The 27,570-nt window shown below is 36.6% G+C and overlaps 1 protein-coding gene across 3 annotated transcripts in view; it reads left to right on the top strand.

The window, feature by feature from the left end:
- EVI5 (ecotropic viral integration site 5) overlaps positions 1-18,766 on the top strand; it is a 180,763-nt gene extending 161,997 nt beyond the window's left edge. For all 3 annotated transcript variants that reach the window (XM_069478215.1, XM_069478214.1, XM_069478213.1), the window contains one exon: positions 18,364-18,766. In XM_069478215.1, coding sequence (XP_069334316.1) covers positions 18,364-18,675 — 312 coding nt within the window. In that variant the 3' untranslated portion in view covers positions 18,676-18,766. The remainder of the gene's footprint in view (positions 1-18,363) is intronic.
- Positions 18,767-27,570: the final 8,804 nt, after the last annotated feature.

Below are 27,570 nucleotides of genomic sequence, written 5' to 3'. Positions count from 1 at the left end.
ACTGTGCCTGGCCTTACAATTCAATTATAAAAAGATAAATAACCGAATTATAAAATGGGCAAAGGATCTTAATAGACTGTTTTCCAAAAAGAGATATAAATGACCAGTAAGCAAAGAACATATGGCCAACATCATTAGCTATCAAGGAAATGCAAATAAAAACCACAGTGAGATTCTACCTCATACTTAATAGGATGACTATAATCAAACAAGAGAGATAATTACAAATGTTAGCAAGGATGTGGAGAAATTGGAGCCCTCACACACAGCTGGTGGGAATGTAAACTGGTACAACCACTTTGGAAAACAATATGACAGTTCCTCAAATGGTTAAACATGGAGTCACCATACAAGCCAGCAATTCCACTCCTAGGTATGTACCCTAGCAAAATGGAATCACATCTACACTAAATTACATGCATGAATGTTCATAGCAACATTATTCATAATACCAAAAAAAGTGGAAACAACCCAAATGTCAGTCAGTTGATGAATGGATAAATAAAACGTGGTATATCCATATGATGGAATATTCTTAGGCAATAAAAGAAATGAATTACTGACACAGGCTACAACATGATGATAAATGAAAAAAAAAAAAAAACTCAGTGACAGAAGGCCACATATTGTATGATTCCATTTACGTGTATAGAATAGAGAAATCTATAGAGACAGAAAGTAGATTAGTGGTTACCTAGGGCTGAGGTTTAGGGGGTGACAGCAGAGAGGTGTGTGGTTTTATTTTTGGCGTAATGAAAATACTCTAAGATTGATTGTGGTGATGTTTGCACAACTCTATGGATATACTAAAAGGCATTGAATTGTACACTTTGAATGGGTGAATTGTATGGGATATGAACTATATCTCAATAATTAATTTAAAAAATTCATAGTCTTTGTCTTCTGGAGAGTTTCCTAACCTGGCATCTATGGATGTGGGTCTATTAAAGTGTTTACATATATTTTGTATATTAAACAGATCTTTCTGGGAATGGGGTCATAATTTTATCAAAAATCTTGGGTGATCTGACACCTAAAAATATTTAATGACTATTATTGAGCCACCACTAATTGGGACTATGGTACTTAGCAGTTGTAATATGTCATATTTAGACTTAGGTGAATTGATTTTTTTTTATTTTCTGTTAACTCTTTATCACCCCATATGCCAGTTTATTTGTAAATGTCTATAGTTTGTGTCTGCCTAGATAGACAATACAGGACCGGAACAGTGCCCGGTACATAAAGAAACTCAGGAAATGTTAATGAATAAATGAACATTATGAAAAAACTCACCTATTCCTAACAGACCAGACTTGTTAGGGAAATTTAAGAGCACTAACTCTGAAGTCAGAATAACAGTGTGAACCCCAAGTTTGCCACTTTCTAGCTGTGTTACTTTGGGCAAGTGAATTCACCTCTCAATTATCTCAGGGGAGTTATTTTGGGGATTGAATAAATTAATACTGGAAAAGCACTTTAAACAGTACCTGGGACTGGGCACAGTGGTGCACACCTGTAATCCTAGCACTGTGCAAGGCCAAAGTGGAAGGATCACTTGAACTCAGGAGTTTTGAGACCAGCCTGAGCAAGACCGAGACCACTTCTATACTAAATATAGAAAAATTAGCCAGCATTGTGGCATGCACCTGTAGTCCCAGCTACTCTGGAGGCTGAGGCAGGGGGATCGCTTGAGCCCAGGAGTTTGAGGTTGCAGTGAGCTACGATGGCACCAGTGCACTCTACCTGGGGCAACAGAGCGAGACTCTGTCTCCAAAAAAAAAAAAAAACAAAACCCAGTACCTGGGTCATAGTAAGGGTTAAATAAGTGTTCTTATTATGCCAACTATACCAGAAAACCCTTGTACGTTATAAAGTCACAATGTAGTATTATAAATGATTAGGTTAGACAAATCTAATGACACTACTCTCCTGCTTCAATGATTCACCCATAGCCTTCATGATAAAGTTCTAATTCTTTAACATGGCATAAGATTCTTCATAAAAAAGTCCCTGCTTTCTTTCAAGTTTTATCTCATCTCTCTCATCTTAAGACCTATATCTAGCCACACCAAACTACTTGCAGTTTCTCAATACATAATACATTTCTGTAGCCTCAGGCTTTTCCCCATGCCACCTGTGCCTGGATTCCCCCTCCCTATCTGTACCTTCTGCTCATCCTTTAAGAACCAACTCAAGCATCATCATTTTACTCCTTCCTTAAGTATTCTCCTTTCTAGCCGGTGCATTGCTTCTCCTGTGTGTTTGGTTAATACTTAATGTGCCATCTTGGAATCAACTATTTGGTTGGGGTTTTTTTTGTTGTTGTTGTTTTTGTCGCACTCTCCAGATTTCTAACTAATTGAGACCAGGAGCTTTGTCATTATTTGTCTTTTCCTTTCCAGCATCTACTACAACACTTGTCACCTAAGCACTCAGTGCACATTTGGTTAGGTGATTGGATGGCCCCATAAAACCCATGATATAGCTTAAGAGAACAGTAAATTCCTCTTAACAGAATTCAATCCAGATAGAAAAAAAGTACTTCATTTTCATAAGGGTATTTTGCTAAAGGTTTGACTTTTTTAAATGCTTTAGCTAAAGGTTAAATCAAATGAAATCTACATGGTGCTTTGATGTAGCTTTAAAAATTCAAAGTGAAACAAGTATGAAGTGATTTATTTCCTGTAATTGGTCATAAATTTACATAGAACCTCATATATTCCTAAGCTCATCACCATTGACATTAGAGTACCTTCTAAATAATATTAATGGTTTCAATTTTATCAAGATGTGTCAGCTGCCAGGAAGAAGACATTCGGTGGCAGTTTCATTTTGTTTACCCAGAATACTGGATAGACCTAAGTATGCACTATAGAAAGACTAAGAATTCTCTATAAATGACTCCTCCTCTCTCTTTCTCTGGTAGCAAGTATACAGTTTTAAGTTTCTTCAATTCCAAACTTTCCTTTCTATCTTTTTCACTTACTAATGTGGGTACTTATTTTTCCTTCTAAAAATGTGAATTTTAACTATCACATTTTATACATTTTATATATAATCTATGATTTTTAAAATTTTTAATGGTTTATCTTTTTTACGACTTACTTAGCTTAAAACCAAAAATATTTTTGGCATTGTCTATTTAGTATTATTTTAATATAATTCTTGAATTTTTTTAACTTAGTCTGATTTTTTTAAGTATAGATTAGAATTTTGGTTCTTATCTATAATACAGTAATCAAAAAGTCATGACCTCCAAATGATCACTTTTATTGGTTTCCTGTTCTGATTCTCTGGAAATCTTTTGGTTTGTGTGCTTATTGTTAGTTTTAATCTTTGTCACATTTATAATTCGGTTTTTAAAGAAGCTGATAATTGAGGGTAAATCTAGCATAACATTTCCCATTTATATTTATTTTAAATTTTTAAAACTATTAAAAGTATTATATAAGGAATTCCACAAAATTACTGACCAAACTCTGGGGGAAGAGAAAAAAAGTAAAGCCTCTAGAACTTAGAAATAGAAATCTATGTGATTATTGTACTTGACCTCCATCTTTCCATGTAAAGTGTAATGTATAGTTACTTAAAATTTTATATATTATACATCACTTATAGAGATGTTACATTTAGCTTAAAAAGCTATAGTTCTTTGTTTTACAAAGATTGATTATACAAATTCAAATGTACAGATAGGAGCCTTTATAATCTGATATGACTCAGTCTTGGAAACTTACTGCAACTGTTTTGCAGTTCACTTGGTATCACATGACTCACTTCAATGGTTTAAACCCTGTCTAGTAGTGATCAAAGTTCATTTGGTTAGGGGTTTTTTTGGTGTGTGGATGACTTTTTTCCACTTTGTTGTGGATTGATTGTCTTTCAAAATACCCAGTGCAGTCCTTCCTCTTATTCTTTTGAATCTCAGAAAGTGCTAGTTGTCTGCACAGTGCAACCTCCAATCACACACAGGGGAAAAAGTTTTTTTAACTTGAAATAATATACATGAAAGCACTTTTAACTGTAAAGCATATTAATATAAGGGCGTATTATTAATTCCATTACCCCCAAATGTTAAAGTTGAAGAAGGATAACTTGTGTCTCTTTAAAATCAAATGTAAAAATTCAACCCTGACTTTTTTAAGTTACCAAGTTCCTGTGATGTGCTAAAAGAAAGCAAACACAGAGAGAGCACGTTTTCTCCTCTATCTGCATAGACATTGCCCAGGTGATCAAATTTTCTCAGCACAGATTTCTTTATTATTTATAAAGAACCTATATTTAAAGCCTCAAAACTCTAAAACTATGACACGTCTGCTTCACAAAAGAAACTTCTGTCTTAACATTTAGTAGTTTAACCTTTTAATAAAGTAGACTAATGAAAAATTTTTAAATACTTATGTATCCTTAATGATTATGAAGTACTTTGGGGCATCAGAATATTCATCCCTGTAAGTTCTCCCTGCTTTAAAATTGCAATGATAATTTTTATGTGAAATAGCTGTAATAGTTTTTAAATAATCTTTTTTAGTATTTGAATTTTTACTATCATGCAGTTAGAAACTCTGCTGTTTCCTGTCAAAACCTACTGTCTTCAGACTATGAACATGACAGTTTCCTGTTTTCTTATTAACTATACTGCATTTTGTGCTTTATTCTTTGTAGATTGTATACTAAATTACCATTTTCTTTTTCTAATTACTAAATGCTATCTTAGGCCAGCATTATTTAATACACACAGAAAAATACTAAAATCTAATGTTTGTTGGTAGTGCAAGGTTAAGATTTTGTTAACTTTTTAAGGTGTGATAAGTGGGTCAGATAGCTTAAATATTATTTAAATAAATTCTACATGTTTTTACTTTTTATACTCTGTCTTTTAATGCATAACGTGATGCAGCAGTCCATGTCAGGTAAGAACCAATATGTTACTTGGGTCTTGGATGTTAGCACTCCCATCTGTCTGCTTATAAATGTTCTCATTCGGCATTTAAAAGGACAGGATGAATAATTAACACCTGAGGGCCTTTTCAAGAATCTTGTCATCTTTTCAGTGTAGTTCGTCAACATTTATGTGCCTACTTTTACCAAGTCAGAATGCTATATTCTAGGATACAAAAATGATTAAGTAATAATCCTTACCATCAAGGGACTAAAAGAAGGGATAGAATATATGTACAGCAAACAATCATTCCATATTTTTCCAAAAGGTGCTTATTTTAAATATTTAGCTCCAGTGTCAAATCATATGATTTGGAAAGCACCTATCTATAAATACATATTCAATTAGGTACAATATTATTGAAAGTAATTATGAAAATATTTATGCACATTGATTTATTTAAAATGCTATAAAAAGTAGTTTAAAAGGTTTATTAAAATGCTAATATTTCAAACTAACTCAAATACTGGAAAACAAAACTTACAAAGGATGCAGTTTTTTTGGTTTTTAAATTTTGTTATTGGATTATTGGATGGTTTTGTTCTAGTTTGTCTGTCTATTACTAACAAAATGGTGAGGCTACAAATGAATTTGTAAGTATATTTGATTGTTTTATTGATGACCTTATTCTTGGAATACAACCATACATTTAATTGAAACTAAGAAACTCAATATGCATAGCAGCAAATGTTTATTTTTAGATGTATACCCTACCTTGTTTCCCAAAGGTTTTGTTTGGGAATTTGTGTGAATACATATACTGCAAAAATAACCAAATATTAAGTTAAACCAAATTAAATTGCTGATACTTAACTTTCTTTTACAAAAACGGCAGTATCATATGGTTCAATCTAGTAGTTAAAAGAATCATCACTAGGGCAAAATCTAGTAAAATCAGAGTTAATGTTAGCACACAAAAATGCATACAAGATGGAATGTTTGGTAGGCAAAGCAAAATAAGGAACATGTGTTGAAGATTCATAGGGTCTAGAAATGCAAAATCAAGCCAGTTATTCTTTTTCTGTTTCTAAACCTTGAAAGAAATTTCGCTTATGAGTTCGCATGAAGAGAACAGGAAAATACACTAAACAGCAAAGTGTTAAGCTAATTATCTAACATGTAAGTAAGAGAAATTTTATAATGTACTAAAACAGTAGAGTGTAAATACATAACTTAGTGGTCATCTAGTTAGATCCAAAGGTAAAATTTAGAAATACTAATGGAGGAATGAATGGCAATTGCGTATCTTTTCAGAAATCTTCTAGAGCCATTACTTCCTAGACTTTTATTTAGGAGACACTTTTATTGAAATATAAGATACGTACAGAAAAATACACAACTCATAAGTGTCCAGCTTGCTGCATTATCACAAAAATGAACATGCACATTTAACTGTCACTAAAGTCAAGAACTAGAACATCACCAGCATTTCAGAAGCCCTCTTGTCACTCCTCCAATTTACTGTCCCCCTCTCATCTCCTCATTGACCTGACTCATAATATCACAAATTAGGTCTGCCTGGTTTTTAATCTTTTACTTATAAAATAATATAGAATGAATTATTTGAGGTTTGGCTTCCACTTAACACCATGAGATTTATCCACATTGTTCCATGCAGCAGTCTGTTCATTTTTGTTACTGTATGGGAGTATCTCATCGTATGATTACACTATTATTTATTTACTCAGTTTTGGGTTTAAACTTTATATACTTCCATTTTGCATTATGAATAAAACTGTTATGAACCCTGTTACAAATTTTTTTGTGTAATATATTTCTTTATATTGTTCATATACTTGGGAATGGAATTACCAGGTGACTTAAAATTTATTGTTCAAACCAGGACACTTTTGAGAATGAAAATAGGGCACCCTTAAAAATTATGTGACAACAGGACTGTCCCAAGCAAACTGAAATATGTAATTATTTTAGGTGTAGGATATGTAGATGTTCAACTTAAGCAGTTACTGCCAAACCATTTTCCAAAGTGCCTGTACCAATTTATATTCCCACCAACGATGTACAAGAGTTCCTATTCTACATCTTCACTAACTTGATTGGATAGCTGAAAATTCAATGTTGTATTTTCTATTAAGAACATGGAATGAAGTTGTTTGGTATGGTCAGTTAAGGGACCATTAATTTGCTTTGACAGCCAGCCGGACAGAAGGTAAGGCAAAAGTTCTCTTGCAAAAATTAAGAAGCCTATTGTTACAAACACTTTAGAAAATGTTTGGCAGTATTTACTAAAGCTTAACATAAACATTCTTTCTGACCCAGCAGTTACACTCCTGGGTACATACTGAAGAGAAAAGCGTGCTTATGTTCACCAAAAGACATGTTTAAGAATGTTCATAGCAGCATCATATGTAATAGGTTGGAGAAAACCCAAATGGCCATTAGCAGTAGAATGGACAGATAAATTATGATGTATTCACATATGGAATAACATGCCACATTGAAAAAGAGTAAACTACTGTTCTGCATGCCAGAGCATTGATGAATCTCACAGACATAATGTTGAGTAACAGGAGCCAGACACAAAGACATACCATGGGGTCCTTTATATTAAGTACAAGAGCAGGTAAAACTATTTTATGATAGATGTCAGAATGATGGTTACCCTTGCGGGGGGGGGGGGGGGGGAGGGGCCGGGGGGGGGAGTGTAGGGTAATTACTGGATGAGGAGAAGACACACAGGGGCCTCGTGTGCTGGAAATGTTCTGTATCTTAATCTAGATGGTAGTTTCATAGGTATATACCTAAGTAAAAATTTATTGATAAATTTTTGTACAAGTGCTCTTGTACACTTAAAATCTTTGTGCTTTACTGTGTTTTACCTCACATTAAAAAGAAAAAAAAAGATCCTTAATATAGTTTCGAAACAGATACAGTCTCAAAATTTTTTCAAGCAGTTTTGCCATTAGAGCATGTGGCTGCAGAAAAGTACCACTGAACATCTAATTTTTATTCGGTAGGGAGAAAGTCATGTTTACAGAAAAATTGAGTTCAAACACAGAGTTCGCATATATCCTCTCAACACCTTCTCCCAGTTTCCTCTAGTATTGACATCTTGCGCTAGTTTGATACATAGATCACAGTTGATGAGCCAGTACTGACACATTTATTAACTGAAGTCCACAGTTTACAGTAGGATTTACTCTTTGTACATTCTGTGTGTTTTGGCAAATGTATAATTACATGTATCCACCACACAGTAGGATACAGAATGGTTGCACTGCCTAACAGTCTCCTGTGTTGCACCTAGTCATCTCTCCCCTCCCCCTGCACCCTTGGAAACCACTGATCTGCTTACTGTCTCCATAATTTTGCCTTTTCCACTTGCAATCAAATACTGTGTAGCATTTTTCAGGTAAGCTTCTTTCACTCAGCTGCATTCATTTAAGATTCCCCCATTTCAGTCCCCAAACTCTAATACCCTCATACCCTAAAATGAAACTGTTTAACAGTTCTTCGGACCTACCATTCTCTCTCACCTCCATACTTTAAGCACACGCTTTCTCTACCTGATGAGGCTTTTCAGATATGAATACAATGTAATACTTTCTAACTAGAAAGAATAGTCGGTAGAGAGGCAATCATTTGTAGAAACCAAGGCCCTACTCAAAGTCTTGGAAAGGACTCTACTCTGAAGAAAGATATATTTTGGTTGGGCTTGGTGGCTCACTCCTGTAATCGTAGCAATCTGGGAAGCTGAGGCAGGAGGATTGCTTGAGGTCAGGAGTTGAAGATCGGCCTGAGCAAGAACAAGACCCCATCTCTACTAAAAATAGAAAAAATTATCCAGGTGTGGTAGTACGCACCTATAGTCCCAGCTGCTCAGGAGGCTGAGGCAGAAGGATCACTTGAGCCCAGGAGTTTGAGGTTGCTGCGATCTAGGCTGACACCACAGCACTTTAGCCCAGGCAACAGAGCCAGACTCTGTCTGTAAAAAAAAAAAAAAAGAAAAAAAAAGAAAGAAAGATATATTTCATCTGTGTGTTTGGTTTAAAGCTCCCGAGTTTCTCTAGAGATAGTCTGCTGAGACCTGTCTAAAACTGGAGCATAATTGCAGTAATACTTTTCTACTATTCTAATGAGATAGCGTGTATCTGAAAGAAGCAGTAAACTGATGGTAATAGTACCAGTGTCTGATGAATTAATCATGGGAATGTTTTTTAAAATGTTGGCAGTGGTACTTAATCATCTTTAATAAAAGGACATTGCAAAAATCAGCCTAAAGTTACTAACCTAGTCAAGAAACATCAAAGTATATTAGAGGCATCTTATCAAAATAGCACTGTCATTGGCACCAGTTCTGAATCGACTCATATCTTATTGTAACAAAATAACTTCTAAAACCTCACACGTGCACACGCACACAGACGTATACATATCTGTCTGTGTGTGTCTGGATATGGCTGCTGTATTAAGTAGTTATTCTATCAATGCCTGTTAGCTAGGGCTATATTCCTAAGGATGGACATGTTATTTCTTAAAGGATATATGGTCCATTACCTGGGTATGAAGTTGATCCTTGGAATAAAACTTGAAGGTTGACATGTGGTAGGAGGAAGAGAAGGGAAGGCTCTGATGCTATTCCACACACAGGTTCTCTCACTCAGGTGTAGGCTGAGACATGGAGATACCCAAAATTGGGTAGTGCTCTTCAGTGATGAATCCCACGCAACACCCCATTGGGCCCAGACTTGAAACTAGATGGTGATGGTATCTGTAAACCCCAAAGAATAGGTCATATCTTACAGGAAATATTTCCTAACTTCTTATTTCTTTCCATCTTGATTTGGTTTTTTCCCCTGGTTGGTTGTATATCCACATTTAGGCCAGAGTAATTTATTTTGTGTTATGTTATGTTATGTTATTTTTTGAGATAGGGTCTCTGTTGCCAGGTCACTATAACCTCAAATGCTTGAGTTCAAGTGATTCTCCTGCCTCAGCCTCTAAAGTAGCTAGGACTACACTTGTGTGCCACCATGCCTGGCTGATTTATTATATTTTTTTGTACAGATGGGGTCTTGCTATGTTGCCCAAGCTGGTTTCAAATTCCTAGCCTCAAGTGATCCTCCTGCCCAAAGTGCTAAGGTTATATAATCAATCTAAATGCAATTCATTTAGAGAAGCGCTTTTCAAAGTATGGTCTATGGACCACCATCTTCAGAATCAGTTGGGGTACTTGTTTAAAATACAGATTCCTGAGCCCTCCTACTGAATCTAGGTGTTTGAGAGTAGGGCTCAGGAATCTATATTTTGTTTAAATAATAAACCCAAGTGGTTCTTATACGTACCAAAATTTTTGAATTGCTGATCTAGAGAATTAGGAAGTCAGAAGGGTACTACTCCTAACATCATTGACATTCTCACAGAAGTAAAGACTCCACAGTGACTTGCTGAGTTGAATAGCTAGTGAGATCATATCTCTGGTAGTTATGACTTTAGCTGATGTTATTTGGAAGGTAGCATATCTAATTGGTACTTAAAGTAAGTTATTTTTAAATGTTATAGAAACTAGAAAGCATTCATTAGAAAGAAACAAAGGTTATAACATAATAACCTTGTTTTTACTTATTTTATATCCCCATGTTTAAAGATAAAATAATCTAAAGGACTGAATTAAATTATGAATATATTTTTCTAAAAAACATCTTCCAGTTGAACACGTAAAATTTATTTTAAAATCCTTTTTTATTTGCTTTCAAATAGTCCAGGATTGGGGGTAGGGTGGCAGTGTGTTAAGTTGAAGCAAAGTGGCCATAATTTGTTGATTGTTACAGTTGAGTGATGGCAACATGGGGGTTCACTGAATTCTCTATATTTTTTAGATATTCCATAATTAAAAGTTTAATGATTAAGAAAAATGGAAAAAAATAGTACAATATTGTAGGGAAACCAGAACTTTTTCAGGCAATGTTGTAGAGGGTGTAAACTCTTACTACGTTTCTTGAAGGCAGTTTAAACAGTGTTCATGGCAGTGCTGTTTATAACAGTTCCAAACAAGAGGATTGGTTAAACAGTTGATGATAACATTTCTAAATGAGACATCATGCAAGCATTAAAAGATTATGACACTGAGAAATGTTTATGATGTGTTATTAAGTGGAAAAGCAGGTTATAAAACAATATGTGTAGTGACCAATCCATTTTTGGTTTTTGGGTTTTTGTTTCTTTCTGCCCTTGTGAACAAAGACCAATCCATTTTTGGAAAGTAGGTTAGAAAAATTGTCTTGAAAGATATATTAAAATGTTAATGGATTATCTCAGGATTGTACATTGTGCAATTTGCTTTATTTTCTAAAGTGCCTTTAGTTGATATATAGTTTATGTAGTAAATGCATAATAAAACTAAAATTATATGGAAGACCATTTCTGACAGTTATGCAGTAGTTTCTTATGCTGTTAAGCTCTGTAAAAGTGCCCGCAAAAAAAGTACGTGAAATCACTGATAATTTTGTAACAATATTTGATTATGATTTAGTATCAGTCTTTGATATTGGTCAGTAGTTGGACAGGCTGCTTCTTTTTTTTTTTTTTTTTTTTTTTCGTTGAGACAGAGTCTCACTTTGTTGCCCAGGCTAGAGTGAGTGCCGTGGCATCAGCTTAGCTCACAGCAACCTCAGACTCCTCGGCTTAAGCGATCCTACTGCCTCAGCCTCCCGAGTAGCTGGGACTACAGGCATGCGCCACTATGCCCGGCTAATTTTTTCTATATAGATTTTTAGTTGTCCATATAATGTCTTTCTATTTTTAGTAGAGACGGGGTCTCACTCAGGCTGGTCTCGAACTCCTGACCTTGAGCGATCCACCCGCCTCGGCCTCCCAGAGTGCTAGGATTACAGGCGTGAGCCACCGCGCCCGGCCTAGACAGGCTGCTTCTAAAACAAAAAGAAAAGTAGGAGACTGTATAATAGTATCTTATTGTATGAATATGCCATTATTTATTCATTCTGCTGTTTATAAACATTTGGGTTATTTCCATTTGGTCTTATTATGAATAAAACTGTATGAATCCTGTTATAAATGCTTTTTGATGTGTTATACTTATTTCTATTGTGCATAGACCTAGAAATTGAAGTCTGTAAAGTCCACACAGTATTGACTTAACACAAAGAAATTAAAAATTAGTATTGGTAACACCAAATTCTCAATAGTGTCTACCTGTAGGGAGTAGGACTGGGAAACAAGAAAGGCTTCCCAGTTTTAACTTCATACCTTTTTTATTGTTGAATTGTGGATGAAGCACATATTTTCTATTTTTTGGAGTATTTTTAATTTTTAGAAATGTTTACATTTATTATATGCATGATTTAAAGAATCAAAGAATAATTAAAATGCTTTTACAAAAAGAAGCAATCTCAGACTTCCCTTTCGTTGTTCCTTGCAGGCCACGATTTTCTAGCTGCTAATTCTTGATTTTTCAGTTTTAGGCATGATCTGTTGGCATCTTTACATGAGGAAGAATTTATCTCTTTTTCGCTCTCCTCACCCCCACCATGAACACACAAACGTTTCACCCCTCCATCCTACTATAATAGTCTAATGTAATGATTTTTTTAAGACCGACCTCAGTAGAATTGAAAAATGTAGTAATTGTTATTAGATTGGGGTTTAGGATCTACATTAGTTTACATGCACATCATTAGGACTGTACAAATGCCATCCACAGTGGAACGGCAAGTGCACAGGTGCTTGAGCTTGCCATTTCTCAGGCCTCCCCTCTGGAGTGGAGACTGAAGACAGGCCTGGTGAGTTTTATTTTTTACAAGTATCCAAGATGGTCTTATCAGGAAAGCTGGAAAATAATGTTTTTGCTTTTGTTTATTCTGAATCTACTTTAAAAAAACAAAACAAAACAGCTTTATTGAGGTGTAATTTACACATCATAAAGTTCTTCCATTTTAAGTGTAAAATTCAGTGGTTTTTATATATTTACAGAGTTTTGCAACTATATACACAATCAATTTTAGAATAGTTCTTTCACCCCAAAAAGAAATTTCTTGTCTATTTATTTACAGTCACCCTCTTTCTCCTCCCCTCTCCCCTAGTCCTAGGCAGCCACTAATCTACTTTCTGTTTCTATAGATTGCCTATTCTGGCCATTTCATATAAATGGAATCATACAATATGTGGTCTTTTACGTCTGGCTTCTTTCACTCAGCTTCATACCTTTTTTGTTGTTTTTGAGGTTCATCCATACATTTGTACTTCATTTCTTTCAGTCTGGGCTGGGCTGGACGCCTCTAGGCCTCTTGCATAGCTGTCATCTTAGGGGCATTTTTCATCACCCTAGGGATTCCTTTTGCCTCACTTTGTACTTCTTCTTCCCTCAGTCAAAGACAAAAGATATCTTTTTCTTTCTTGGTGTACTTCATTTTGATGGAACACATCACCTACCTTCTGGGAAAAAGGTTTATATGAGATAAACCATAAAAAGGTTTTATTAAATTCCAAGTCTCATGGTTGACCCAAAAGATGTTTAAAAAGCAAAAAAGGCCATGCAGCTTTTAAATCTTATTTTAGCCTCACACTTATTTGATAGGTTAAGTGAGAACTTTAAAAAATTGAAAAGGTAAGGGCCCGGCGCAGTGCCTCATGCCTGTAATCCTAGCACTCTGGGAGGCCGAGGCAGGTGGATTGTTTGAGCTCAGGAGTTTGAGACCAGCCTGAGCAAGAGCAAGACCCCGTCTCTACTAAAAATAGAAAGGAAATTATCTGGCCAACTAAAATATATATATAGAAAAAATCAGCTGGGCATGGTGGCACATGCCTGTAGTCCCAGCTACCTGGGAGGCTGAGGCAGTAGGATCGCTGAAGCCCAGGAGTTTGAGGTTGCTGTGAGCTAGGCTGATGCCACGGCACTCACTCTAGCCCGGGCAACAAAGCGAGACTCTGTCTCAAAAAAAAAAAAAAAAATTGAAAAGGTAATTATAAATTTTTTATGTAGATTAGAAATTATTTTTTCTCAGAATTTTGAAGGTACTGCTCCAAAGGTCTTTTATAGTTGAAAAGTCTGATGCCATTCTGATTCTTTATCTTTTATATAAAACATGTTTTTGGTTTTGGCTGGAAGCTCTATCTTTTCTTTGTTTCAAGTGTCCTGAAATTTCACTGTAATGTACCATGGTGTAGGTCTGCTTTTATCCATTGTCCTGGACACTTGATAGGCCTTCTCGATCTCAAAGCTCATGACTTTGAGCTTTGAGAAATTTATGTTTAAGACTTCTTTTTCCGGGGGAGGAGGTTAATCCTGTTCTTTTTATATAGATGCAGTGTCTTCAGAGGAAATCAATGATTTTTAAGATTTCTTATCAGATAGTCTCCTTTCCTCCTAGTTGCCTTTTTCCTAGCTTTGTTTAGATGCTATCCTCAAATCTCTGGTAGGCAATATTTGACTATCTGCTCGAACTTTAAGACTGGGGAACGAAAAAGCTGACAAGAAGTTCTGAATCTTTGAATAGGACTTATCTGTCAATCATTATTGTAGGGTGATCTAGCTGAGACCCTTCTTTGAGGAATCCCAAGATTCCCCAGAGAAGAGTCCGCTTAAAATTCCGGAGAGTCCTGGTGCTTCTGTTTCTTTGATGAATCTCAAAATTGTATCCAGACATATTCAGTGAGTATAAAACCTGTCTATTTTGCCTGGAAACATAATACTTTTTTTTATTACTGGCATTTCTCAAGTAAAGAATTTTTGTTGTTGCTCAGTGTTATGAAGATTCCTATAACATCCGAAAATTAGGAAAGACAATGGGCCTCAAAAGTATTTGCTAAATTATGTATGTGTACTTTTCAAGACAGAGTGAGTCAGAGTCCTGATCCCCTGTTAGATCCAAAGAGATCTCATACAAAACCAAAAAACAGACAAAAACCATTGTGTAGAGTAGTAGTGGTCCTTATCCTGGGATGTGTATCAGAATTATTTAGCTTTTTTGAACATAAACATTTTTCAACCCTACCTCTATACTAGGAGAAAGTTCCAGAAAAAGACTATTTAAACAAAGTGTCCGTGTGTCAACCACCAGATGGTGGAGCTGGCCCAGAACAGCTTGATTGTACTACTGGAAAGATGGCATCCACTTTTATATACCAGACATACACAAAGCAGATGTTCCTAGTTCAGAAGCACTTTGTCCTAATGTTTAAGAGTTTAATTTCAGCTAAATCAACTCCTTTCTGGCTCAGCCCCATTTGGTTTGAACAGAGGGTCTACCACAGTGATTCTTAAACTTTAAAGTATAATCATTCCTCAGTATCTGTGGACAATTGGTTCCAGGACCCCCAGAAGTCCACAGATTCTCAAGTTCCTTATATACAATAAAATGGCATAGTATTTGCATATAACCTACAGACATCCTCCCATATATTTTAAATCATCTCTAAATTACTTATAACACCTAATACAATGTAAATACTTCTTACACTATTTTGTTTAGGGAATAATGACAATGAAAAACGTCTGTATTTGTTCAGCACAGACGCAATCATCCCCTTTTTCTTCCTGAACATTTGTAATCCACAATGGATTGAACTCACAGATGTGGAGCCCACAGATACAGGGGCTGATTGTGTATCAGAATCCCCTGAGATGCATGTGAAAGTTGTAGATTCTGGGGCATCATTCTTGGATTTTGAATCCTTAGGACTCAAGAGGGTGTCTACATTTGTTTTTTTTAGAAAGAGTCTACATTTTCAACAGGTATCCTCAGTTTTCCTTATGCAGATCAGTGGATCATATTTTGAAATATGCCAATCTAAGTTTGCTACTGGTAATACCCATGAAGCATTTTTTTTTTTTTTTTTTTTTAGGGGTAAGGGTGTTGGGAAGGTTGATTATCTGCTTTTTGTTGTTGTTTAAATATAATTAGCTCCTGAAAGTCTGGTAATAAAGATAAGTAGTACAGCATTTACAGCCAGGCAGCCAGAACCCCTAACCCCTACATGTTAGGGGCCCAGCTATGGCCTTCTTCCAGCCAAACCCCTCTCCACAGAATGAGGACTCCCAGAGGACACACCTACCTGAAGTCTACGCCTTCTAGATCACACTCTGGGTACTCAGTATCCTAGAATTCCTGGCTCAAATGCCCACTACCAGGGCCTATACAGGCCTCCTCCCTCATCAGAACCTCATCAGTATGCACACTCTTAAGTCCAGAGGATAGCTTGAGTTGACCAGATAGTCCCTTACCTTCACCTTTTTTTCCTCCCCACCAAAAATTCCTCTGCCTTTGCTATTCTATATTAGCAGTTCTCAAATAGATTTCTTTGATGTTGAGGAAATGACCTCTCAGCCTAATTAATTTTCTACAATTGTATCTGATATGAGGCTGTGTATTTTAATTGCAATAAATTGTGTTAGAGCAAAGGAAAGTCACAGCTTTCCAAACAATTGGGAAGTTGTGGTTCTTCTGCCATATTCCTTCTTTATAACAGCCAGGAAGAAGGAAGATGCATGTTCCATGTTATTTCTTCAAAAGGGTCTGGGGACAAAAGAGAAAGGAAGAGATTAACTGACTTAATTTTACACTTGGAGCTGTAAATCATGTGTTGCAATGTGATAGGATATTGCATCAGAACGTGGCAGTTGTAATAATGCAGTGAATAACACAACCTTGAGGAGGTTTTTGTGGTGCTTTGTGACCCTTTCCTAAATATTCAACTCCAAGTTTAGATCCCTTCTGTTCTGCCAAGGAGAAAGGTATTATTTAAATTACATTAGACTTTACTGTAATTTTTTCCTCTTGGTCTAGGGCATGGGGTTTTCTTTATAGTTGAAGGTCTCCTTAGACCAGACATGATTGTACTTAGTCCCAGCATCTCTCATGTTCCCCATTGTCACATACGAGCAGGGAAGGGCTGAGGTTTTTTCATTTCTTCCTGGGAGTCTGTCAGGAAAGCTGGGAGGTATTATGGCAAGGCTATATTGTCTTTATTCTCAGAACCGTTAGTTTTGAAAGCATATGTAATATTTCCTGAATATTTCACATGGCTTTATCTCAAGATTTGAAAGATAGTGACTGAGAAACAAGGATGAGGGTAGGACACATGGAGTATATTTCAACAAGATTCTTAATAGTGAACACGGTAGATCTTTGGTAGCTAATTACTGTGGTTTTATTTTTGTTTTTGTTTTTTTACTCTTCAACTTTATTGTAGGAGAAAATTCATGGCATATGGCAGAAATGAATTAAGTGACAGAATATGAAAATTAACCTTTATATTTAAAGCATAACTCTTGAGGACAGGGCTGATATCTTAATTATGTTAACGGAAGTGGTGGTATCTGTGGTGGTGGATTTGGGGGTTTGAGGAAACTTAAGCAAAGAAGTGGCAGATGATGAAAAGAAATCACCTTTAAACCTGAATAAAACTGGCTTTGGAAAACATGGTTTAGATTTAGATGGGACAACAGTTTTTTAATATTGACCTCTAGAATTAGTCAGGCTTGCCCACCGAGTAACACATAGCGTTTGACCTCAGCCCACCCCACATGAGGTTCTAGCCCTGTGAAACTCTAGGGATAGAGAAGCAGAGCCTGGTTCCCAAAGTTGGAAGGAGAGGGAAAAGCAGTGCATACCATTCCTCTCACTCCCTGGGAAAGAAGTCCCTGCTTTTCCCTGGAAGGAGTTGGGGAGAGAAGGCAGAAATGTTATACATGACTGGCACTTCCACCACACAGAAGGAAACATCATGAGTGGGAAGAAGTCCTAACTGTGAGTGATAGTGATATATGGTGGTCTTTGGGGTATTATATTAATAACAGGATGGATATTCTTAGCAAATTTCAATGATTTATAAATCATTTTCAGCATTTACAGAATTGTGGAGACATGCTCTCTCAAGATAGTGTGTGTGATAGTTAAGAGTATGGTCGTTTAAGTTCATATCTTCTAGAAATACAGGTGAAATATTTATAGGTGAACTGATAGGATGTCTGGGGCTTACCTCAAAATCATGCAGGGACAAGAGGGGTATAATGTAACAAGATCGTCCATGATATGTGTTAGTTGTCAAAACTAGGTGATGGGTACATGGAATTCATTATGTTGTCTCTAGTGTAATGAAGATTCAGTTTGAATCTAATCTGTGCTATTAATTATATGTCCTTAGCAAGTTACTCTACCTGATTCTTCATTTCCTTATCTATAGAATGAGGATAATAAAATCTACCACATAGGACTGTTGTGATGATTCAGTTAAAACAAGTTTGTGCCCATTGTATAACACATAGAAGGCACCCAAACATTGGTAGTTATGATTATATCTAGAAACAGAAAAAGGTCAAGGTATCTTCTTCCTTAAACATGAAAGGTTTGTTTTCTTGGTGTGTAGAGGTGTGTGTGTGTGTGTGTGTGTGTGTGTGTTTCCTCCATTTGAGTATATTAACTTGGATTTTGTTTTAACAGCTCAGGTGCCTAAAAGGCCAGAGGGGCTTCTCAGGCCAACCTCCTTTTGATGGAATCCACATTGTCAACCATTTAATAGGCGATGACGAATCATTCCATTCCTCCGATGAAGATTTTATAGATAATTCCTTACAGGAAAGTGGCATTGGTTTTCCTTTGCACAGAAAATCTGGCCCAATGTCTTTGGACCCCGCTGTGGCAGATGGTAGTGAGAGTGACACAGAAGACAGTGTGCTGGAGACCAGAGAGAGCGACGGAGTTGTTCAAAAAGAGTGGCCCCCAAGAAGGGAGTCGTACTCAACCACTGTCTGACCATCACTGTGACCTAGACTGTGGATTTCTTTAAGGGATCAGTTATCATATGATTAGGGATTTTGGGAATATATCTGTTTCATATGTGTGTGTGTGTATATATATACATATATATATAAAATAATCTTATCTGCCTTTTAATCTTTGCCAAATCTTCACCACTGACTTACTGTTGCCATAAAGTAGACTGGAATATGATTAATGGGTAAAATAAGATCCTAGCAGTATTATTGAATATTAATGTTTCTTGTTTAGAAAATGCAACTATAAATGCGGGAACCATTCTGAAGTTCAAAACTATGGAAAATTATTTTCTTCAGACAAAACTGCTCTTGTATAATATTTTATGCTCTGTGAACAAATTGTATATTTATGTTTATCAATTTGTGTTCAAGGTGGCTGTCCACAGACATTTGACCAAGACATACATCTTATTTACCTTGTGTTCTGTGTTTGGGGGATTTTTTTTTTTCTATAGAAAATTACTGTTTTATTAGTGGGCCACTGAAAGTTCCCAGACACAAAACTATTTTTCTGTGTAATTTCATAAACAAAAATTAATGATTATCTGATTTTTAGAGTTTTAAGTTTTATTTTAATGTTTAACTTGTGTGTGCATATCATGCTTTCATGTGTCAGTCACTGGTCAGAGTAGTAGGTTAACTACACATACATTGTTCATTTGTGCATATGTGTAACTCTCACCACCCACCACTGAACATCATTTTATATGAGGACCATACTTGTTGCAAAATGACTGCTTTCAGCATTCCAACAGGACTTCTGTAAATAATAGGTTAAAAGTAAATTGAAAAGTAAAAAAAAAAAAAACACTAATATTTTAAGAGCTTTAGCATTTTGCTTAGCGTTCAACACTAACAGATCCATAACTTAATTGATGCCTGTTCAAAAACACTATTGGTGAAATCTTCTACTTCGTATGTATGTAACTAATGAGTTTTTCATGGTTAAAGAGGTTATAGCACATATTACTTAGTGCTAATATTCTACTTAATATAATTTAAGTAATGGGCTAAGGTCCAAGATGCACAACAGTTATATCTACAAATAATCTATGAACATTATCTTCAGATTCTCTAGTTTTGAATCTACAGATAAAGCCATAAGAATCCTTTCCTACCAGTTTTTCCTTTTTTATCATTTAAACTTTTTTTCCTAGAAAATAGAATACCTGTCATTGCCTGTCATAAATTAGAGGAAACACCCAAATTATACTTACACTATGGAAGGGTGACAGAAATGTGTTGACTAGGGTACTTTCCACTCTCATTTTTGTTAGCAGCCTATGAAAAAAATAGCCTTGGAGGATAAGAGGAAAGTAGAATTCTGTGTGTGTGGAGGTACAATTTTGCACAGTATGTTACATACAGGAAAAAAATGTATATGATAAAATGGAGTAGAAGAGACAAAGGTAGTTTTCTTTCTAAAACCAGGAGTTAAGCCTCCAGCAAGGCCTTTGTAGCTATTTGCCTGAGAAATGAGATCAAAAACATGCCTTCTATGTCTATCCATAGCACCAGGCCAAATTCTAGTCGTTAAGTAATATACTTGTGGTCACAAGCTAGTAAGTAGCAGGACCAAGATTTTAATCCAGATCTCTCTAACACCAAAGCTTTTGAAAAGGTTCAGCTAGTGAATTAATTTCTCAATTTCCTGCTTTTTTGACAATGTTATTTAAATGAATTTGATTTAAATGTGTTTCCTGAATATAATTACAGATAGCTATAGATATATGAATATCAACACTCATAAGCTCTGCACAGTTTATGAATGTAGACTCTACTCCTAGAATTGTCTGGTGCTTTTGGGATTTCCTTTGGGGTTCTTTGCTGTCAGCCCAAAGGCTGTCAGTGCCCAAGTGAAGTGGGATGATTCGTGGCCACGTTATTGCTTTGACCCCCATATCAAGAAATCAGAATGATTTAAAACAGGGGTCATGAAACTGCAGCCCATGAGATAATTCTAGTCAGCTGCCTGTTTTTACTTTTTTAATTAGTGAGGAAAAAAATTAAAAAGAATATTTTGTTAAAAATAAAATTTTTTAAAAAAAATTAAAAATATGAAAATTATATGAAATTCAAATTTCAGAATCTGTAAATAAAGTTTTATTGGAGCACACCCATGCTTACCCATTTATTAATATATATTGTCTATGGCTGCTTTTGTGCTACCATGGCAGAGTTGAGTAGCTGTCACAGACTATATGGCCCATAAGGCTTAAAATATTTACTATCTGGCCCTTTACAGAAAAAGTTTGCTAACTCTTGATCCAGATACACTAAAATTCAGGTTTACTTCTTCAGTTTGGCTCAATAGAAGATCAAACCATATGCTTTTGCTGTTGAGCTAATGATTTGGAAATGTAAAATTTCATGGATATTATACTCAGAACTATCAAAATGGAAAGTGTGCCAGCTATCAAATGAAGTCTTTCATTCCATATAAAATTGTGGAAGGTATCTGTATCTTTGGAGAAGGAGAAAGAAAGGAAAGAATTCCAGAATCTTAGCTCTGTTTTTTAAAGCATGTATCATTGACCTTTGGGACATGCTTCATTGAGTAAACATTATAATTTGACCTTAAAATAACATTTTTCTAGAATCATGTTTGAATTCTAAACTTTGAAAGATATTCTTAGGGAATTTCTACGTACCATTTATGGTTAGGAATCAGGTGATAAAAAAAATCATGGCCTAGATTTCTTTCCCAGTGGAATAAAAAAAGAAAAAAATCATGGTAAATGAATCTTAATCTGTTGATACTCATGTAATTTGGATAATGAGAAACTGGAAACATCACCCTTCTCATTCAAGATCTTTGATTCAAATACACAAGACTTTGAGGCATTGAGCAATGTTTTCTTGATAGATTTTATTTAATCCCTGATATTTTTGATATTTTGTTATTTTTGTTATTCAGTTAAACACTTAGAGTTGAGGAATATTTAGGGTAGAAAAGGGAATGAAATGACTCACAATAGGAAAACTGGCTGTCTTGGGACAGTTACCTTCCTGGTGTCATTGCCAGGCTGAGTTCAAATGCTGAGAGTAGAGGCTATAATGATCTGAATAAAATGGAAATTACATTGAGGTAATGAAACAGAGACCTTTTAGATTAAAAAAAAAAAACAAAAAACGCTTCAATAGCCTTTTTAAAAATTGGCTCCCAACTATAGTCTGAGCTACTCAGAAGGCTAAGGCAGGAGGGTCGCTTGTCTGCAGGAGTTTCAGGCCATAGTGTGCTATGATTGTGCCTGTGAGTAGCCATTGCACTGCAGCCTGGGCAACACAGTGAGACCCTGTGTCTAAAAACAAACAATAAAAAAGAGTGATAAATTTTTTCTTCCTGGAAAAAGAAGTCAAAGATGTAACTTTACATAATATCTGCCTTTTTTTTTTTTTTTTTTCTTTTTGCTAGATAGTAGGCAGTCAATGTTTGCTAACTGAGACATCACATTCCAACTAACTGGCCAGTTATATTGGAAGGAAAAAAACCTTTTTTTCAGCTCTGAATGACACAGCGTGTTATTCTCCAGATAGTGCCTTTGATTGAAAATAAGGACTAGACCTTTTTAAATACATTATTTCTGACATCATAAGAAATCATATAGTTCCTCATTCTCACTTATCTTTTACATAATGCACTATAATATTCAGATTTAAAGTAAAATAAGTATATGAATTATGTTTTGGTAAAGCTCTTTCGTGACCAGCTTGATCAATGTGTAGTACCACACACTGAAAACTAACATTTCATGAAATCAGCGATTTACTTATTAAAACGAGTTTTAGCTTAAAAGTTATTGCTCTATCAATAATAAAATAATAAGTTTTTAAAATTCTACTGAAATTAAAATTTCTGGTTAAAAGTATAGTAGATGTTATTTATAATCCAAGTTTAACATCATATCCATTGATCTACCTATCCCTTCTTTTCACTCCAAAGAAGAGATGATAGAATAATACACTTGATATACTACAGAGATGCAAAGTTATGGTGTATTTCATTTTCCTGTTGAAATTTTTTATTGTAACATTGTATGATAACCTGAAATGTTTACTTGTGCCTTTGCTTTAAACAATTAAAGTTTTCCATTTTATAAGAATTTGTTTCTTTAAACTATTTAACTTTAAAAGGGAGGGGCCTCAAAACACTGTTCAAGAATGCTTGGCCTAATATAAGATTTTCATTAGTGAGATGTGTGCTCTAAGGGTACAGGGACTACATCCACCTGCTCTCCCCACGTATTTTTGGTGCCAAACAGAGTCTGGCACATATTTAGCATTCAGTAAATATTTTTCAATTTAATGAAAGACCAGATGTCTAGATTTATTTCCTTCAGGAGCATGGTAATTTTTTGAAAATAGTTGTATCTCACATTGTACATTATTACATTATTAATTAGCAACTAATTCAGTACATGGATTCAAATTATATATGTTTTGAGTATGCACATAGAGGCTATTGTGAAAGGAAATTTATGCCTTCTGAATAGGATCAAGATGGCCAACTAGACACAAGTAGTGTGTGCTTCCTCCACGGAGAGAAACCAGAATAGTAAGCAGATCTCACGTTTCAAACAGATCGTCTAGAAGAGAATGCTAGGATTCACAGGATGTGACGGGAAGCACCAAAAGTGGGTAAGGAAGAGGGTTCAGGGCAACTTGCCCAACCAGGAACTGGCTAACAGTGGGAGAAGTGCCTGGACATGGGGAAACAGAGAGAAACCCTCAAGGGTCCACTCTCCAAGATGAACTTTTACAATCTATGCTACAAGAGAACCTCCCCACCCATGCAAGTCTCGGGCCTACCATAGGGAGCTTCTTGGAGATTGCCCAAGATGTCACCCCAGAAAGGGAGCCCATGCAAAATCTCACAGGCATCCGAAGCTAGAGCAGCTTCTGAGAGGCTAGATGCTGGAGAACTGCAGGCACACCTGCAGCCACTGCACAGCTCCAAGGAAAGGGAGAGGAGCTCAGGTGCTCCCATGCACTCCTGGGAAGGTCTCCACCGCCCTGCTGTGGGCTCCTGCTGAGACTGAGCAGACAACATTTTCCACAGTTTCTCACCCACACTGCTTGCCTGGGTGTGGGCCCCAGCCTTCCCAGCTGCAGGTCCAAGGCACCATTTTGAGAGTTTGACACTGGGCTGTGCCTTGCCCTCAAGCTGAAATTGGGCTATCTTGGCTGCAGCCCTCTCCTGGTTGGGAATGCATCCGGGACGGTGCCCACCATCCTGCAACGAGCTACTGTGGGACCAAGTGTCAAGGGAACTGCACTCCCCACAGTTACTTGTCAGTGCAGCCTGCCTGAGAAGGGCCCCACCCTCTCCGGTCACAGGCCCAAGGCGCCATTTGGAGAGTTTAAAGCCAGGTAATGCCCCACCTTTGGGCTGAGTTTGGACTGACACAGCTGCAGCCCCACCCACTGAGGAGGGACAGGGAGGCCCAAGCTCTCCTACATACTCTAAGGACAACTCCTATCCGCCTTACTGTGGGTTCCTGTGAGACAGACACAAGCAGTCCACACTCCCCATAGCTTCTTGCCCATGCCTTTTGCCTGAAAGGGGCCCTGCCCTCCTGAATGCAAGCCCATAGCCGGCACCATTTTGAGAGATTAACACTGGGCCATGCCATGCCCTTGAGCCAAGCTTAAGGTAATGTAGCTGCAGCCACCACCTAGCCAGGAATGGACAGGGGAGACCAAGCTCTCCTAAGCACAGGACAATACCCACCACCCTGTCACAGGCAGCTGTGGAATGGAGGACTACGCTTCCCAATCCATCGCAGTTACCAGTAAAACCAACATGGACCACTTGGATCCTAGTGGGTGGTTCTGCCACCACTCATGCCGCCTCCCAGATCACACCAGCTGCTCAGGGGCCTAAGAACTTGTCCACACTCCTTGGCCTTATGCTCCAACTAATAACATCTGAGAAAGCCATCTGAAGGCCAAGAATTGGCCCCCCAGGACACACTAACCCCACTGCTAGCATAAGCTGCTCTGAGGCCTAAAATCAGGCATACTCAGCCCACTGCTCCCACCATTGAGGCCCAAAGACTGGCTTGGCTGGCATTCAAGTCCCCATCCTCAACTAGTAACTTCCCCTAAGCCACCAGGGAATCACAGATACCACTGATGCTGTGTACTGCCTAAGAAATAATACAAAGACCACATTACTGCAGGCACCCAAAATCAAAGTCAAAAGTGGTGTACTTAACCAATAATATATATACCTCTTCAGGAAAAAATTCTCCCCTTCAAAAGCAATTTCAAAAAATCGGAACAAAAGATTAGTACATCAGATACACAGATACCAACAGAAGGACACAGGAAACGTGAAAAAGCAAGGAAATATGACACCACAAAGGGACACAACAATTTTCCAGCAACAAATCCCAATCAAAAAGAATTTCTCATAACACCAGATAAATAATTCCAAATATTGATTCTACAGAAGCTCAACAAGATGGAAGAGAAATCTGAAAGCCAATACAAAGAAATCAGAAAATCAATTCAGGATATGAATAAGAAATTTACCAAGGAGCTATCTTAAAAAAGAAAGTTTGAGATCAGTCTGGGCAACATAACGAGACCCTATCTTTACAAAAAATTTAAAAGTTAGCCAGGTGTGGGGGCATATGCCTGTGATCCCAGCTACTTGGGAGGCTGAGGCAGGAGGATTCCTTGAGCCCTGGAGTTTGGGGTTGCAGAGAGCTATGATGACACCACTGCACATTAGCCCAGGCAACAGAATGAGACCCTGTCTCAAAAATAAATAAATAAATAAATAAATAAATCTGGAGATAAAAAATTTATTGAAGGAAACCCATTTAATAGCTTCAAAAACAGACTAGACCAAGCAGAAGAAAGAATCTCAGATTTTGAAGATAAGTCTTTTGAAATAATACAGAGAAAAATAAGAAAGAAAGGATAAAAAAGAACAAGCAAAGCCTTGGAGATGTCTGGGACTACATAAAGCAATCAAACCTACAAATTATCAATATTCCTGAGGGGGAAGAAAAATTTAAAAGTTTAGAAACCTATTTAAGGAAATAATTGATGAAAACTTCCCAGGACCAGCAAGAGAGTTAGATATGCAGATACAGGAGGCCCAGTGATCTTCAGGCAAATACACTGCAAAAAGGACTTCACCATAGCATATTATAATCAGAATGACTAAAGTTGAAGTCAAAGAATTTTAAAATTAGCGAGAGAAAAGTGTCTTGTCACCTATAAAGGAAACCTCATCAGACTAACAGCAGACATCTCAGCAGACATGTTACAGGCCAGAAGAGAATGGAGTGGCATTTTCAAAGTGCTGAAAGAAAAAGAAAAAAAAAACAAAACAAAACCTGTTAACCAGGAATCTTACATCCTGCCAGAATAAGCTTCATAAGTGAAGGAGAAAATAAGTCTTTCCCAGACAGGCAAATGCCAAGAGAATTTATCACCACTAAATCAGCCATACAGGAAATGTGCAAAGGAAACTTAAACATGGAAACAAAAGGTCAATATTCACCATCACAAAACCACATGCAAATATAAAACTCGCTGGTGTTTTAAAACAATCATGCAAAGGAGAGAGAGAAAAGACTCAAATGACAACATGATAGAAGTTCAGCAAACCATGAAGACAAAAAGAGATTAAGAAAGAATTTATAAAACAACTAGAAATCAACTAACAATATGATAAGAACAAAACTTCACATATCAATATTAACCTTGAATGTAAATGGATTAAATGCTCCACTTAAAAGATACAGATTGGCAGAATGGATAAAAAAGCATGATCCACTTGTGACCAGTCTGGGCAATATAACGAGACTCCATCTCTTCAGAAATTAAAAATTGTCCAGGTGTGGTGGTGCATGCCTGTAGTGCTGCCTACTTGGGAGACTGAGGCAAGAGGATCACTTGAGACCAGGAGATTGAGGGTACAGTGAGTTATAATCATGCCACAGCACTTCAGTCCCAGAAAACAGGGTGAGACCCCATCTCTAAAGAAAAAAAAATGAGCCAAGAAACTCACCTTACCCATAAAGACACATTTAGATTGAAAGTAAAGGGGTGGAAAAGATATTCCATGCAAACGGAAATCAAAAGTGAACAGGAGTAGCTATACTTATATCATATAAAACTGACTTAAAAACAGTAAAAAGAAAAAACAAAGTCATTGCATAAGGCTAAAAGGATCGATTCAGCAAGAGGATATAATGATCCTGAATATATATGCACCCAACATCAGAGCACCCAGATTCACAAAACAAATATTACTAGGCCTAAGGAAAGAGACAGCAGCACAATAGTAGTGGGGGACTTCAACCCACTCATAGCACTAGACAAAGCATCAAGACAGAAAATCAAAAAGAAACATTGAACTTCCACTGGACTTTAGACCAAATGGACTTAACAGACATTTATAGAATATTCCACCCAGCAACTACAGATTATAGATTATACATTCTTTTTTTTTTTTTCTTTTGTGGGTGAAAAACCAAAGAGCCACTCGGGCCAAACAAAAATGTATACACCTATTGGAGACACATCACACATTTGACCGTATTTCTAGTAGCCAGTGAAAAGAGTAAAACCTGGACCACAATGAGGTACCACTTCACACCTGTTAGGATGACTGTTAAAAAAGGAAAATAACAAGGGTGGCAAGGATGTGGAAAAACTGGAGCCCTTGTGAATTGCTGCTGAGAATGTAAAATGGCTGGTGGTTCCGCAAAAAAAGTGAAATGTGGAATTACCATCGATCCAGCATTCCACTTCTAGATATATACTCAAAGCAGGGACTCAGATACTTGTACACCAATGTTCATAGCAGCATTATTTGCAATAGCCAAAAGGTGCAATCAACATTTACCCG

Source organism: Eulemur rufifrons, chromosome 8 (genome assembly GCF_041146395.1).
Source record: "Eulemur rufifrons isolate Redbay chromosome 8, OSU_ERuf_1, whole genome shotgun sequence".
Lineage (NCBI taxonomy): Eukaryota > Metazoa > Chordata > Mammalia > Primates > Lemuridae > Eulemur > Eulemur rufifrons.
Note: the sequence above shows the minus strand (reverse complement) of the source record. Positions and strands in the feature narration are given on the sequence as shown.